This window comes from Vombatus ursinus, unplaced genomic scaffold (assembly GCF_900497805.2).
Source record: "Vombatus ursinus unplaced genomic scaffold, bare-nosed wombat genome assembly UNPS02014772.1, whole genome shotgun sequence".
In the NCBI taxonomy this organism is placed as follows: domain Eukaryota; kingdom Metazoa; phylum Chordata; class Mammalia; order Diprotodontia; family Vombatidae; genus Vombatus; species Vombatus ursinus.
This window is the reverse complement of record NW_020954550.1, coordinates 9,480,839-9,498,545: the sequence shown is the minus strand read 5'-3', so window position 1 is coordinate 9,498,545 and position 17,707 is coordinate 9,480,839. Positions and strand designations below refer to the sequence as shown.

General features: G+C 35.3%; 1 protein-coding gene across 5 annotated transcripts in view; it reads left to right on the top strand.

Moving 5' to 3' along the window:
- Nucleotides 1-17,707, top strand: part of ERBIN (erbb2 interacting protein) — a 189,278-nt gene that overhangs the window by 96,777 nt on the left and 74,794 nt on the right. For all 5 annotated transcript variants that reach the window (XM_027863532.1, XM_027863529.1, XM_027863531.1 and 2 more), the window contains exons 6-8: nucleotides 3,440-3,518; nucleotides 10,680-10,769; nucleotides 16,448-16,504. In XM_027863532.1, coding sequence (XP_027719333.1) covers nucleotides 3,440-3,518; nucleotides 10,680-10,769; nucleotides 16,448-16,504 — 226 coding nt within the window. The remainder of the gene's footprint in view (nucleotides 1-3,439; nucleotides 3,519-10,679; nucleotides 10,770-16,447; nucleotides 16,505-17,707) is intronic.

The following is a 17,707-nucleotide window of genomic DNA, read 5'->3' as shown; positions in this document are numbered from 1 at the left end:
TTAAAAAAACCCAATAACATTGTACTAAATAATAATAATCCATGTTTTGGCCATTCTGAAAATGTATGTCTTATTTTGTCCTATAAGTACATCACCCTCAGTCAGAGGGTTGGGCAGGGGGATAATGGTGAAGCATTTTATCATTATGTTTCTTCATCATTCCTCTGGAATAATAGTCAGTCTTTGCATTGATTATAGAGTTCTTAAATTCTTCTTAGTTTTTTTTTCTCAACAGACTCGTCGATACTGCAGAAAGTATTCTTTTGGTTCCGCTCATTTTACTTTTCATCAGTTCATATAAGTCTTCCTAGCTTTCTTTGAAACTTTCCTTTCATCATTTCTTATAATCACATAATATTCTATTACATTCAGAGACCATAATTTGTTTGTTTCCAAGTTGACCATCACACTTTAATTTCCATTTTCTCTGCAACTACAAAAAGAGTGGTTACAAATGTTTTTATATCTATGTGTCCTTTTAGTCTTTCTTCGATCTCTTTGAGGGGATAGGTATAATATGCTGTTTTGTCTGCACGCTTTAGTGACTTGTGTGCCATAGTTCCAAATTACTTTCTAACAAGCTAGACTAGTTCATGGTCCTCTTGTAATGCAGTTGTGTTCCTGTCTTTCCAAGGCCCCCTCCAGAAATTGGTGTTTTTCCTTTCTTGTCATCTTTGTCAATCTGGTGAGTGAGGAGGAACCTCAGAGTTGTTTTAATTTGTATTTCTCTAATTATTAATTGTTTAGATCATTTCTATGGTTATTGATTATTTGAATTTCTTCCTTTGAGAACTACCTGTTCATATTCTATGCTCATTTGTCTGTTGGAGAATGACAACTTTTCTTACGAATTTTCTTTTAAACTTTTTAAATAGTTCTTCATTATGCATATAAGAGCCATTATCTTTTAAGTCGGTAAGAAGTATATCAGCCATCCCATTTAAGATTGTGAGTTCTTCAGCTTGAAATGGGCCTTAGAAATACAGTCAACCTCCCATTTTAGCGATAAATTCTTATATTCCATTTTTAGACTGACAGACCTTTTTGTGTGTACACACACACACATGTGTTTAGAGTAGAATGTTAGGACTATCCTTTAAGATAACTGGACTTTGTATCAGGAGACCTAATTTTGGGTCTTTGCTCTTTCATTTGACTAACTGTTTAGCTTAATGCAAGCAATAGTCTCACTTCTTTACCCTTATCTTTAAATTTTGAATGACAATACTTGTGCAGCCTGCCTCAACCTGAGATAGTATCTTAAACTGCAAAATGTTATATAAATGTAAGCTTCTAAGAATAAGAGTGATCATAGAGTAAGAACATATTACCCAAACACTTCTTCCCCAGTAAACCATCCTTACCGTTGTAGTTTTGTTTCCTTCGAGTTCACATAGGGAAAGTCTTACTACTGTAGAATAGATACCTTCCACATAGATACACATCTTTGGCCCTCCTTTTATTTTTATGTGTGTGTGTGTGTATGTATGTATATAATATAAGTATATAATATATAAAATTTATATGAATATATATTTTAAATTCTAAGCTTAAATTAAAAAAAAATTCCACATTCACTGCAGGATGCAAAAATAGGATTCTACATGTAACTCTATATCTCAGTATTTCATACTTCTTGCATTTTTTAGAGAAGTATATAATAATTCCACACATTACTTTTAAATTTGGCTTGTGTTTGTGCCTCCTTCTCAACTTCCTTCTATTGTCTTCCTATATTTTAAAAAATATTTTAAAGGCTTTCTGTTTTTAATCACTTTTGCTGTTTCACTTTTCTTCTTCAGTCTTCACCCCCAATTAAAAGTACAGATAAGGAAAAGTAAATGCTTACAAGTGAGCATAGTGAAACAAAGTCAATCCACGTAGTGGTGGTATCTAGAAATAGGTTTATCATATAAATAATTTATAAATATATTTTTATCATACCTACAAAATATATATTTTTTCTGTAGTTGAAGTCTGTCACATTTCTGTCAGAAGGTGGCTTCTCTGGGGACATTTTCATTGGCGTCTTAATTTACCTCTATGCCTCAAATCTATATCCACTCAAATGATCCTCCACACAGCTGCTAAAGTGATTTTCAAATGTTGGACTGCCCTGGCCACTCTCCTTCTCAGATTCCAAGGGTTCCCTGTTACCTTTAAGATCAAATCTGAATTATGGTTTGGCTTTTAAAGACCTTCACAACCTGGTCCTAATCTGCCTTTCCAGCTTTCCTACACTCATTGGTCAAGTCAGACTGGCCTTTTTTTTTTTTTTTTTTTTTTTTTTTTTTTTACTATTATTCCTCACATGTTCTACCCTATCTCCCATCATTGTGTCTTTACTCAATGGCTTTTCTCCATGCCCAAAATGCTAGAAACTACTACCTTACAAAGTTACTTCGAGGATTAAATCAGATAATACATGTAAATAAAGTACAGTGTAAACCTTCAAATGCCATATACGTATTAGCTGTGATGTTTACTTTTAAGTGTCCCTAATACTGTTCCTAAGTACTGGGCCTGTGATTTTGTTGGTATAGTGAACTCCTTCTAAAATAATTTTTTCTACCAAAGCAGGTCTATAGCTCTTCTGCACCTTAGAGTCTTAGAAAGTCCCCTAAACCAATGGTGTTGAATAGAAATGGATCCCTGTGGGCTGCGTATTGACTTTTAAAAAAAAACCCAAATTAATATTATCTGTGTCATGTTATGTTTTTATTTAGTTTGTTAAACATTTCTCAATTACATTTTAATCTAGTTCCACTGTACCCAAGAGTTTTCTTTTTTTTTCTTTCTTTTTGGCTAGGCAATGGGGTTAAGTGACTTGTCCAGGGTCACACAGCTATTAAGTATCAAGTGTTTGGTCTGAGGCCGGATTTGAACTCAGGTCCTCTTGAATCCAGGGCTGGTGCTCTATCTGCTGCGCCACGTAGCTGGCCCTACCCAAGAGTTTCGATGGGCCTGTGAGTTAGGTACTCCTGACCTAGAGGAGTTAGGTGACTTGCCCAGGATCACACAATAAGTATGTGTCAACAATGAGGCTTGACTCTAGTTATTCCTGGTTCTAAAGCTAGTTTTCTATCCATTATTCCTTGCTTTTTATCTTCTTTTTTCCTTTTGCATTATTTAATATTTAATTTCCCCTGATTTCCTTGTATTTTCTATGCCTCTTGGTTTCATTACATTACCAAAATTTATTTAACTCATCCTTCTTTATTGGGCATTAGGTTGCTTACTTGAAGAATATATATATAATGTTGAAAATATTAATGAAAATATTTGTACAGATAATGTTTTGTTCTTAATAACACTTTCAGAGTATATTCCTAGCAATGGAATAATTGGGGTGAGGGGTATGATTTTCCATGTAAATTTAGTTTTTGGTTTTGTTTTGTTGTTGTTGTTGTTTTTTTTGTTGTTTTTGTTCATTTTCTAGGAATTCAGGAGTTTCCAGAAAATATAAAGAACTGTAAGGTTCTGACGATTGTTGAGGCCAGCGTAAATCCCATTTCAAAGTAAGTTTTCTTTTTTTAAGTGTATTTATTTTTCTTTATAGTATAAAAAATTAAATTTAATTGAAAATAAATTTTAAAATGCAAGTGTGTTATAACTTGATTTGCTGATGAAATTATCTTTATTTTGAAATGTTACCAATTCATTATTTTTCCTTTAAATGCTTTTTTCCCCATTTTTGTTACAAATTGACCTCTAAGCTGCTGGACTTTGAGACATATAGCATCTCTTAGTTTTTGCCAGTCTATAAGAATCAGACAAAATTGTAAGAATAAAAAAAATCGCTATAGCCATACTTAACATTTTTATAGTGATTTACAGTTAGCCATTTGATTCAATTTGTTGGTAGGAAGAGGAGGCAGGACTGATTTGCATTTGAAGTGTTCAGGGTCTAAAAACACAAGGCTTTTTAGTGACCCTAAGCCACTCTGGCACCTGGGCATCTTTTGGACCCTTGTATTCTTCCTGCTGTTGTTATATAGCCACAAGTAATGAAATTTCAGTATCTCTGAACATTTTGATAATTGCAGATGACCCAAAGGGCAGTAAATAGAAATCTGTAGTGGGTATAAATAGCTGGTAGCCTATTACCAGTTATGACTAATGCACAGGAGATGGCATAAAAAATATGTAACCAGAAAAGGACATAGGCTAGTCAAGTTGCAAGAACAAAGGACAATAGATACTTTGCATCTTATATTGCTATCCCCAAAATCATTAAAGAAGATTTTGAGCTCGTTGGTAGATCCCCCTCAAGAAAGGCTCTATGGACAAAAATCACACAGTAATAGAAAGTTTATGAATTGTAACCTCCATCAACATCGAGTTACCCATTTCCGTGGGATCACAAAGCAGTCATAGTACTGCAAGGACTCCAGAGGTCAGCCACTGTAACATTTGACTGATTTTGTGTAGCACCAAAATAATAGGGACAATCAGTTGAATTTGTATTATCAAATATATCTCCTCTAAAGTATACTTTTACAATATGGCTCAGATGTAGTCATTCAGCCCTAGGTTGAAGATGTCCTGAGGTTTACATTCCACTTTTGGATAGTGCCAAGTGTTAGGAAGTTTTTGCTAACTAAATTGGTTAAATTGACTCCTCTGCAACTTTTACCTATTGCTCCTAGTTCTGCCTTCTAAAGCTAAGCAGATGGCTGATTGATCCCTCTTCTACATGACAACTTTTCACGTACTAAAAGTTAGCTCTCAAGTTCTAAGTCTTGTCCTTCCCCCCACCCCCCAATCTTCCATTCTCCTGGGAGATACACACACACACACACATAGCGCACACACTACAGTCAGCCTATACATCCCTTTGATACACGAGTTTCACTATGTCCAAAAGTAAATTAAATTCATCTTATTACCCCTCAAAGCTTCCCCATCCTCCGAACTTCACAGTTTCCATTGGTGGGTCCTCTGTCTATCTGTGTCACTCACTCTTCATAAACGTGCTAATGTTGTGATTAATCACATCACTCCCTGCTATACCTTTCATGCCTCCCTTTTGCCTACTGAGAAGATTCCAAATTCCATTGTCTTACATTCAGAACCCTCAATGATTTGTCTGTAGCATCCCTATCAAGCATGTTTTCATACTCTTGCCATTTGTGCCTCTATGTTCTAGCCAAACTTAATTTTCCTCTGTTCTCTTGCCATATGATATCTTGGTGCTTTTGCTCATATTCTCCCCTTACTTGGAAAGGACACCTCCTCATTCCTGCTTTTTGAAATTTTCACTTTCCTTTAAGGCACAACCTAGGTCTCATTTTTCTCTGTGAAGCTGTGCTGAAGTTTTCTATCTTGAAATGTGAGTTGTTTCTCCTCAAATTTCTTTTAGCACTTTGTATGAATCTCTGTTTTGTACACTTCCCTAATTTTTGTTGTAGTTATTTTGCATATATGTTTCACATAACAAAATTTCAGAGTGGGAAAGGACCTGAGTGGCTAGCTAGTCTAAATTATATCAAAAATGTATACTCACTTCAAGTTAAGTGGTTATGTAGTGCCTGATTGATTGACATACATTGAGGTGGGGAGCCTGTTACCTCCTCCAGCAACCCATTTTGGTTTTGGATAGCTAATTGTCAGAGAATTTCCCCTAAAATCAATCTCAAGTTTACCCCTTTCCAACTCTTAACATTGTTCCTAGGTTTGTGTTCTAGGGGCAAACCGAATAAATGTGATCCTTTCTGCATTGTTAGATTCTTGAATTCAGAGACTGTGTCTGAGGTTAACTGTGTGTGTGAGTTTTGGTGGATAAGGTGCTAGACTAGGAAGTCAAGAAGAATGAAGTTCAAATGCTGCCTCAGAAAAGACTGTGACACTGGTCAATTCACTTACACTCTTCCACCTTCAGTTTCCTCTTGTAAATGGAGATAACAATAACAACTATTTACAGGTTTGTTTTGAGGAACAAATGAGATAATACTAATATAAACATATAATAATGTGAAGACCTTTACAGACCTTAAAATATTATGTTAGTGGTAGTAGTTGTTGTAGTAGTAGTATTTGTTGTTTTTTGCCTAGTATGGTTCCCTTCACATAGTGTAGTTGTTTTTTAAATGTTTAGATGGAATGGAATTACATTTAATTAAAATAGTGAAGGTCTTGATCCACTGGCCTATGGTCTGTCCCTTTTCCTCTCCCTCTTTTACAGTCTCCTTTGGTTGCCCAGTTCATGAGGAGAATAGATTGCCTCAGCTCTCCAGATGATATAAAAGAATAATAGAACTTTACCCTTTCTTTATAAACATATAGGTTTTTGTCTTCAGAATTGTTTTCATTTAAAAGTTCTTTTATTACTCCTACTGGGTTAGAGAATGGAAAATGATTTTTTTGTCACCAACTAATTATGTGTAGGTGAAAGTGTCAGTAAAAATGTGAAAGCAAGACAAAGCTCATTTACTCTGAGTTTTAATAATCAAATCCTTATCCATTAGGATCAAAATTGAATATAAAACTCCCCACCCCCATTTTAAACATTTTATCAAAACTCCATAGTAGCTGTGCAATTATTTTGGTTCATTTACTATATAGTCAGAAGTATTATGTTTAGAAATGTTTGTCTATGTGTATAAACAGAGGGATATTTGTATGTGCACAAACAAGCATTTATTAAATGCTTATTGTGTGCCAGATACTGTGCCAGGGCAGAGGGGACACAAACACAGAAGTGAAATTGACCCTGCCCTCAAGAAGCTTGCATTCTATAGGAGTAGACAACAGGTACATAAAAATAGTCGGTATAACAAGGGTGGCAATAGCATCTGCAGGAGATCAGAGCTTCATATGGAAGTGGTACTTGATCTTAGTTTTGAAGGAAACAAGGGCTTTGAAAGGCAGAGATTAGTTGGGACTGCATTCTAGGCATAGAGAAAAGCCACTGAGCAAAGGCACAATGATGGGAGACAGGGTAGAACATGTGAGGAATAATAGCAAAAAAGGCCAGTCCAACTTGACCGATGAGTGTAGGAAAGCTGGAAAGGCAGATTGGGACCAGGTTGTGAAGGTCTTTAAAAGCCAAACCATAATTCAGATTTGATCTTAAAGGCAACAGGGAATCCTTGGAGTTTGAGAAGGAGAATGGCCTGGGCAGTCCAGCATTTGAAAATCACTTTAGCAGCTATGTGGAGGGTCTTTTGAGTGGGTATAGACTTGAGGTATAGAGCTGAATGAAAAGGCCATTGAATTGTTTGGGCTAGAGATAATTGAAGGCTTGAAAGTTAAGAGTTGTGACCTTGTCAGTAGAGAGGAAAGGATAGATGTAGCAGTCATACAGCTAGAAATCAGGAGCTTTTATAACTGATTCGTTCTGTGGGGTGAAGAAACATGAGGAGTTAGGAGTGATGGCAAGATTACGAACCTGAATGACTGGAAGTCTGGTGGTGCCTTCAGCAAAAATAGGGAAGGTCAGTAGAGGATAGAGGTTTATGGGGAAAGATCATTAGTTCTTTTTTGAGTTTGAGATATCTATAGGACATCGTATGTTTGGTTATGAATATTCATATTTCAAATAGTACTATTTTAAATAAGAATTATGATACAACTTAGGATTTTTTACATAGGACTTTATCTTTTACTTTTAACAACAGTTTTTGAATATTTGTACTGATGAAATCACTTAATATTCAATATATCTTTATCAGAATTCATCTGCAGAACTTTTAACAGACTATTTTTTAACTATTTAGCTATTATGTGATTGTTACCTTGTCTTCTTAGTAAACTTGTAGGCTCCAAGCACTAGCATTTTTATTTGTTGGACTAGACTTGTTATTTTGTTGATATAGGGGAGTGGCTAAAGAAGAAACTTCCATCTGCCTTTGTACTTCATTTATTTTTGCAAAGTGCTCTCTCTTAGAGCATTGCCATAGGGCATATTGAAAAGGTTAAACCATTTGCCCACTGTCACAGCTTGAATATATTAGAGGCATGTTTTTCAATTTATATTCCCAGTGCTTAGCACAGTGCTTTGCACATAGTATTTAATGATTGCTTTTTCATTCATTTTCATTCACTTCTGACTCTTGATACTGACTCTCTAGTCTCTGCACTATCCTGCCCCTCTGGTTTTTATATAGCACCAAAAATAATTATTGAAAACCAATAAAATTTGTGCTCTTAAGTCCAATTAAATTTAATTTTAAATATTATAACAAACATTAATTTTATAGTATGTTTTATCAATTACAGTTTTTTACTAGAACCAATTTTACATTAAAATTAGTTGCTAAACCTGTTAATTTTTTAATTTTTCCTATCTACTTAGATTTTTTTTTTAATCATTGTGTATTGAGTATGTTTCTTAGTAATTTTTCTTTGTATTTGGGACATATTACAAAGTGGCGACACTTTGGGGAAGGAATTAGGGGACAATCCAAACATGTGGTGATTCCTCAGGGTGAGGAATTCTGATAAACTTCTGCTCATACACCTGGGCGATTTATCTAAAACCATCCTGTCTTCTTCGCTTGATTTCCTCTGAAGTCATTTTCCCCACATCCTCCCTCCACTCTTAATTTTCAACCATCTGTCTATTGATTCTTTCTCAACTGCCTTCAGATATTCCCAAATTTTATCCTTACACTCTCTCAACTCCTTAAGCTATCACTGTCTTTCAGACTTTCTTTTCTAACCTCTTTGAAACTGTCTGTACTCATTACCTCTACTTCTGTCTTATTTGGCTCTTACCCATTACCCAGCTGAAATTATTTTCTCCAAGGTTGTCAGTGATCTTTTAATTACCAAATCTGGTTGTCTTTTCTCAGTCCTCATTCTTTTTGACTACTTTGCCCCATTTAACACTATTGATTACCTTCTCCTAGATACTCTCTCTTTTCTGGGTTTACATGGCACCACTACTCTCTCTTGATTTTCTTTCTCCCTATATAACTACTTAGTATCCTTTACTGGCTTATCATTTATATCATGCCCTCGGACTATGGATATTACCCTCTTCTGTCCCTGCACACACTCTCTTGGTGACTTTATCATCTTTAATTATTATCTCCAGACAACTGAAGATCAAGTAAAGATCAACTAAAAGATCTATATGTCCAACTCCAGTTTCTCCCCTCAACTTCAGTAGTCACCACCTACCTACTGGCAATTTCAAAGTGGATGTCCAAGAGACATTTCAAGGTTAATGTGTCCAATACAAAACTCTTTCCTCTTGAAATGTACCTCTCTTCTAAAGTTTCCTATTTCTGTTGAGGACACTACCATCCTTCCAGTCCTCAAGGTTTTCAACTTTAGCTTTCTTTTTGTCTCCTCTTCCACTCACCCTGCATGTCTAATCATTCTCAGATTTTGCTTGCTCTCCCTTTCTCTTCCTCCCTCTCTCCCTCCCTCCCTCCTTCCCTCTTTTCCCACTCCCACCCCCAATTCTACTCACACAGCTCTACCTTAGTTCTGGTCCTCATCACCTCATGCCTAGATTACTGCAATGGCTTCTATGTTGGTTTCCCTGCTTCAAGTCTCTTCACTTCCATATTTCTTCTGTACTTCTGCTTAAGTTATTTTCCTTAAGAGCAGATTTTAACCATATTATTACCCTATTTAACACTCTCCAGTGGCTTCCTATTGTTTCTAGGTTAAAAGAAGAATTCTTTTTGGCTTTTAATGTCTTTCACAATATGGCTTAAGCCTGTTATATCTTTCCAATTTCATTGTACACTGTTCTCCTTTCTGTACTCTATGATCCAGCCACACTGGCCTTATCTCTGTTCGTCTCACATAGAACTTCATTTCCTGTTCCCTTTGTTTGGAAGGTTCTCCCTTCTCACCTCCACCTTATTGAATATCTCTCTTTCTTGAGGACACAGTTCAAGTAATACCTCCTGCATGTGAACCCATTCCCTATCCCCACAGTTGCTCAGGCCTTCCTTCTCTAACCACCTTTTATTTGTTGTCTCTAAGTTTTGTATCTATTTGTCTCCCCTCCCCCTTCACCAAATTATAAGTTTCTTGTAGACAGGGATTCTTTCATTCTTTTCATTTGTATCTCTAGCACTTGGTATACAATAGGGGCTTAATAAATATATATTGTTCAATTGATAGCTGAAGGGACACTGAAATGTTACAAAAAATTACTAGGTGACATATAACTAGTATGTATCAGTTAGAGGACTTTGAATGCAAGTCTTTCTTACTCCAGGAAGGCTGGCCCTTTATCTGCCATGCCACACTGCTTTTCATCTAAACTGCATTTGCCCTACCTGGGTAATTATTTTTGTTTAGCCACCTGTCAAATTATGGAATGATTCTTATCTGTATTGGTAGAAAGAATTACCTGTACCAATGAAATAAGTCATTGACCCTTGAAAGAAGTAAGAAGTTTGGGGATTGTTTGTGGGTTTTGTCTTAAGTTTACCCTGAATTGACACAGATTGCTACTTGGTATAATTTTTAGTATTTTTAAGATCAACAAGAAAGTTTGTCATAAACTTTCAAATGTTGTTTAAATGTATATGTTTTATTATTAAATCACAACAAAAAGGAATCTCAATTGAAGAAGCACAGACAGAAGAATTAAAGAGATGCATACCAGTATCATGTGTTCTTAAAAAAAATCTTGATGACTTTAATACCAAAAAAAGTTCACATTAAAATGCTGCACATGAATTAAATCGAAGATATTGTTTTTCATACAGACTTCCGGATGGATTTTCTCAACTGTTAAACCTAACTCAGCTGTATCTGAATGATGCTTTCCTTGAGTTCTTGCCAGCCAATTTTGGCAGGTAAGTTGTATTTATATATGTACATTTAATTTTTTCAAGTACATATAATAACACAAGTACCTTTGTTAGTTCTTTTAATTAACTTTTCAGAATTTTTGGTTCATTAAAATTAATGTCATTTTTCCATTTATATTTTTTACAGTTTTTTTCTTAGTTTGCCCACTCTTATTCTTTTGTCCATTTTCCTAAGTAAATTGTAATGGGGAAAAAAACCAGCAAAGTGGTTATTTTTAATATGTATACTGCTATACTATATACTCTGAAGAGTAAGACTGTAATTTTAGAGTCGAAAAGGGACTTCATAGATTATAAGATCCAACTACATCATCCTTTCACAGATGGACAAACAGGCCTATAGGATGGAAATGACTTATCCAAGCCCACAAAGCTTTTAGGTAGGCAGCAGGACCTGGATTTGAAGAGGTCACCTACTCCAATTTCAGTGCTCTTTCCACTGTGTCCTCTTGCTTTTCTGATTGTGGTAATATTTAGAATTTTTTTTTAAAAACCTGGTAAATTTAATTTCACATCTGTACCAAAGGGTATTATCAGACTCCCCACAAAGTGTTTTTTCAGATAGCAGATATGGTATTTTTGTAATCATTTTTTTGCACATTGTTTTTCACCTTCCCAACAGTCATCCTAACACAGCTATTTTTGGTGATTCTCATTGGTTCCTATTCCATTCTAATCATTACAATTTGCCATTTATTCTCATTTTATCCTCTTGTTCTTATTTCACAGATAGGAAAACTGAAGCCCACAGAGGCAGTGAGGTTTCTATATTGAATCAGGAATCAAATTGGGACTAGAAACGAGGGGTCTCTACTAAACTGTATTGCTTAAGTGACCAGAAACATGAATGTCTTTCTTTTTACTCTACCTATCCTTCTTCTGCAACAAAATGAAACTACCAAAACCCCCAGCAACCAAGAAATGGAAACAATGAGAGCTCCCCTCACCTGGCCTCCAGCAAATATGTAATTGAATGTAAAATAAAAATTGATCATTAGTGGAAAATGTTTTCTTCCTAATGTAGAAGTTTGAGTGTTCCTTCACTTCTCTGCTCAAAACCTTTCAATGTCTCCATGTTGTTTTTAGATTAAAATGCAAATACTTCAGTCTTTTAAGGGATTTCTCAGGCTGACTTCTACCTCTCCATTCTTATTTCTATGTGCTAGGCAAACTAGACAACTTAATATTTCTTAAACTTAACTCACCATCTCTTACTTCTGTGTATTTGCACAGGACTACTAGATCTTACTTAGTTTCGTTAGGCTCTTTCTCTGGACTTTCTGTGGAACCTGGTCCTTGCAGCCATCCCCCAAGCAAGTTCCCTGCTTCAGTTGGCTCTGCCCTAGAGTCTTCTTCATTGGTTGGCCCCTGAGATCTTGCCTCAGAGAAGACCTAATTGCTGGCTTCCATCCACTTAACCTTGCATGACTAACCCCTTCCTTTCTCACCTTTTATGAGGCAGGCCTCCTGGTGGCCTCAGGCATTACCACCTGCCATGAGGATCTTGAGGAAGATCCTTGTACATTACATGTTGCAATCAATAGATTTCTTTTCAACCACCGGTATTCTGCCTGGACTCATTCCTTGGTGGTTAGCATACTTTCTATAATGACTGGCCTTGTTCTTCCTCAGCAACATGACTTCATTTCCTTCTAGCCAATAGTTGTTTTTTAGGTCTTTATTCCAACATTAGCCATACCCTTATCTTTTCATTAACCTGGACCCTTGGTCAAACCATTCAGTTCTATGGTATCATCTACTCTGGAATTCCTTGCTTTCTTGTCTTATCACTGACCACACCCTGCCAAAATCTAACCCTGGATTTCTTCCACCTTGAAACCTATCATATTTGTATTCTAAATGGACCTGGAAGAAATGAAACCGTGTTCATTAACTCCACTACACATTTATGTTATCTAATCATAGCTGGGCCCTCACTAGAGCCAGGCACTTATTTGACTTCTCCTTAATGAATCACTGTTCCACTTTCCACAGGGACTGTACCAAATTTCTGTCCCCAGGGTTCCAACATCACCATTCCTTTTAGTTTTTACTGAGAACTTTACCTCATACAAAATTGAGGCTATTTGCTAAGGGCTCCCTCTTCTGTTTTATCATCTTACATCAGTCAGACATAACCCCACCCCATCTCTCCTTTCTTTCTGGTCTCAGGCTATTCTCCTTGCAAAGGCCCACCCCTCCACATGCACTATAGATTCAAACCTCTCCTCTCTTTTTCCATACATTGCCCCCACTGTTTTCCCTGTTTTTTTCTCTTCAGTTTCTCCCCAACTCTGGCTTATTCCGAAATACCTGCAAACATTTATGTATGTACCCTATCTTTAAGAAACTCTTATTTGATCATGCCATTCCTCCCTCTTGCCTAAACTCCTTGAGAAAGATGGTTTCCTGTATTTCTACCTTTTCTTACTCTATTAAACGCCCTGTAGTTGGGTTTCTGCCCTCATCTTTCAGCTGAAACTATTGTCTCCAATAAAAAAGTTGATTTGCCATTCAACTTTTAATTATTGTTATCTCATGGCTTTTCCTTAGTTTTCCCCCTTCCTGACCTCTGTTCAGCATTTGACACTGATGATAATTTGCTTAGGTTCTTGTGACACAACTCTTGCAGATATCCTTCCGAGTATCTTTTGTTGGTTTTTCAAGCCACTCCCACTAACTCTAGGTGTGTGTCAGTCAGGCCTCTTTGTTGGGCCCTCTTCTGTTTTTGTGCTATATACATTAGCTCCGTTGGGTTTAGTTATCATCTCTTAGCTGATCTATATTTAGCCTTCTGATTTCTCTCCTTAGTTCCACCCTGCATTAACAATTGCCTTTTGTATATCTCTAGTTGGATAGCCTGTAGGCATTTTATAATCAAAATAACTAAAACAGAACTCAATATCTCTTCCCCGTCCCCAAGCCTCTCACTTCTTAGTTCAAGCCCTCATTACTTTTCTCCTGGATAATAAACTTTCTGTCGCTTTCTAATTGGTCTTTGTGGCTCAGGTCTCTCCTGTTCTTTATAAAGCATGGGTCTAACTATGTTACTCCCTTCCATTCAGTAACTGAATACAGTTGAAAACAGAGTTGACTCTCTGTTAGCTTCAGAGTCAAATATAAACTATCTTTGGCATTTAAAGCTCTTCATTACCTGGCCTCTTCCTGCCTTCCAGAACCCTCCATTTCCTCTTTCCTTCCCTTGCACTGGCTGCCCCTCCATTCCTGGAGTGCTCTACTGCCTCACTGCCAACTTGTAGTTTCTTTAGCTTCCTTAAGACTCACCTCAAATCTCACCTTCAGGCTTTTCCCGGTCCACCAATTAGTACCTTCCTCTCTGAGATTATCTTCCCTCTACCCTGTATATCTTTCACATACCTAGTTATTTACATGTTGTCTCCTCCATTAGAGTGTTGACTGATTGACTTCAATGCCTTCTTAGCTCTTCTCTGCCTTTCAGTTTGTGTCTTCCTTTACAATTTAGTTCAAATGATATTTCTCTGAAAACTTGTCCCCAACCCTCCACGTTGTCAGTCATCTTTCTCTTCACTTTGCCTGGTATTATATTTAACTCTATATGAAGGGAAAAATTGGATGTTTTCTCAGTTGTTTTGTTGTTGCTATTAATAAGTTCTGTGTTTTCCCCCCAAATATTTGATATTCTTCCCTCTTTCAGATTTCTTGATTGGCACATAATAGATGCTTAATAAATGATTATTAGTTAATTGATTTCTCAACAACCTAAAATTGTCCTTTTATCATGGAACTCTTTGTGTATTGATTCTTTTGGAACTTCTCTTACTCTCTACAAGCTTGAATGAATTTCTGCTTCCTCTTCCTTCAAATGTGTTGACTCCACTCTCATTGATCAGAATATAGTTATGTAAATCTTGACAGATTTTCTTTTGTTTTTCATTTTCTGGTTTTGAATATTCATGAGCTGGCTTAATTGGATGTCCTGCCTAGCTTTCTTTCTGTAAACTTATTTATTCCCTTCACTATTTCATGCTATTTTGTAAGATACTGCAATGTATAATCTTACATCATTCTTCTTTGTAACATTTTACAAAGGTGTTTAAATTCATATTTCTCTACTTGGCAGTGACATAAAAATGTTTGCTGACTAAGGCATTTTCTAGGTTCTTTAATTGTCCTCATTGTTTCCATTGACTTGTATAAGTTAAATTTCCTAAACAAATTATGATAGCATGTGTCAATGTCTGTTCTTTTTTTTCTGCCTATTTTTAGTCCATTTTGTTTAAATAGTTCAGTTTGGAGTTGCCTCAATTGTACATATTTTATATTTATCTCATTTTTATTATTCTAATTTGGTATTGATTTTGACTTTGGTTTAGTAAGTTGAGTGTACAAAGACAGCTGATTTGGAAATGACTTATGTATTATTAATCAGTTATTTCTAGTCAGCATATTTTTAAGTGTTATAGTTACCTTTTGTTTTTATACTAGTCACTTTCCTTTAACCCTTCCTTATATTTATAAATTACTTTGTAATAGCTAACATCTTTTTAAAGACAAACTAACCCACATGGAGACTCGATCTGACAATTTATACCATATTCTACTTACATAGGCTCTTACCCCTCCTCTAAAAGGAAGAAGCAATGTTTTCTTATCAGTTCTTTTGGTTTGAGATTGTTACTTACAACTGATTAGAGTGGAATTCTTAGATCCTGAGTTAAAAGGTATTTCAAAGGATATCTCTGGTTCAGTGGTTTCATTTCCAAAGAGGAGACTTATCTCTAAACCCAAATCATCAATCCATGAAGCAACCAAAAACATTAAAACAAAGCAAAAAGGCTGAAAATAGAAGATTTCATAGTGGAAACAACTGACCTGGAAAACAGATCGAAGAAATAAAAAATCAGTGGACTATCTGATTGTCATGAACAAAAAAAAAAAGAGCCTATGCATCATATTTCAAGAAATCTTTTAGAACCAGTGGGAATGTGGAAATAGAATCCAACAGTCACCTCCTGAAAGAAATTTTCAAATGAAAAGTCCCAGGAACACCGTAGTTAAAAGCCAGAGCATCCTGTTCAGAAAAAATACTGCAAACAGTCAGAAAAAGAAATTTAAGTACCAAGGAGACACAGTCAAGATCATACACAATTTAGCAGCCACCACTTTAAAGGAGTAGAGAACTTAATGGCCAAAAATAACTTACCTATCAAAATTGGGTATAATGCTATAGGAAGAAAAATGGATGTTTAATGAGATAGAAGACTTCCTAGCATTCCTGATGAAAAGACCAGAACTGTGTACAAACTTTGAAATTCAAACAAAGGAGTGAAAGAAAAACAAAAAAGTTAAACATGAACAAACAGTGAGAAAAGGAGGCCCTCAAAAAGATAGCCTTGAAAGTATTCTTAAGTATATTAAGTATATTTTTGCTCCTCAAGCTTTTATAAGTTTCTATTATCTTTTTGTTCCTTGTCAATGTATTTTATATATATATCTGTCTCACTGTAGTTACACAATAAAAATTTTTTACTTAGTAAGTATATGGCACTTAGTGAACACATAATAAATGCATTATTTATATTCATATTATAGTACAGTCTTAATTTAGTCACTTTGTTGGCCATTGTTCTATAAAAAGTAATCAGATTTTGGTTTTAATCTCTCTTTTCTTAATTTAACAGGTTAACAAAACTTCAGATTTTGGAACTTAGAGAAAACCAGTTAAAAATGTTGCCCAAGTAAGTAAAGATATACCATTAAGTTTATGTGATTTCTTTTTTTAATTACCTTTTTTTTTTCAGTTATAAAACTTTTTTTTTTTTTTTTTGTTCCCATTACTCCCATCCCCTGTTATGGTATGGGCAAAGCAAAGTAAAAGAGAACATTTGTAACAAACATTGTCAAGCAAAACAATTCTTACTGGCCATAACTCAAAATCTGTCACATTCTGAATATTGAGCTTCATCTTTGATTTCTTTGGAATCATGATTAATTTTCATTGGTCAGAGTTCTTAAATCTTTCATAATTGTTCTTTTTTATATTACAGTATAAATTTTTTCCCTACTTCTATTCACTTCATAATGTATCAGTTTATACAAATCTTTGCAGGTCCCTCTGAAAGTTTCTCCATTTCTTCCAGCACATTAGTATTCCATCACATTCTTACAGTTTATATTGTAATTCCCTAATCAATATGCATCCCCTTAATTTCCACTTATTTGCTTTTATAAAAAGAACAGCTATTAAAATTTTTGTACGCAATTTTTGTACAAGAGTTTGTTGAATTTTTCCCTCTTTCTTTGATGTTTGATAAGCATAGTAATTGTATTTCTGGGTCAAAGAGTATGCGTATATTAGTAACGTTGGGAGCATAGTTTCAAATTGCTTTTCAGAATGGCTGTATCAGTCTGCATCTCTACCAGGAGTGCCTCTCCCAACAATTTTCACTTTCCATTTTTGTCAACTTTGTTAATCTTATGAGTTTAAGTAGAACCTCAGAGTTGTTTAATATGTATTTCTTTTATTATTAGTGATTTGAAACATTTTTACTAACAGCTATAGATAGCTTTGATAATATATTTCCTTAAGAACTTCATATTCTGTGATCATTTATCAATTGGCAAATGATTTTTATTTTCATAAATTTGAATCAGTTCCTTATATGTTTGTTCTTGTTTTTGCTGAGGCAGTTGGGGTTAAGTAACATGCTCAGGGTCACACAGCTAGTGAGTGTTATATGTCTGAGGCTGGATTTGAACTCAGGTACTCTTGACTCCAGAGACAGTCCTCTATCCACTGCACCACCTAGCTGCCCCTAGTTCCTTATATCTTTGAAATGAGACATTTTTCAGAGAAATTTGCTGCAAATTTTTTTCACTTTTACTTATTCTCTTAATTGTATTGGATCTGTTTATGCAAAAACTTTTAAATTTTATGTAAT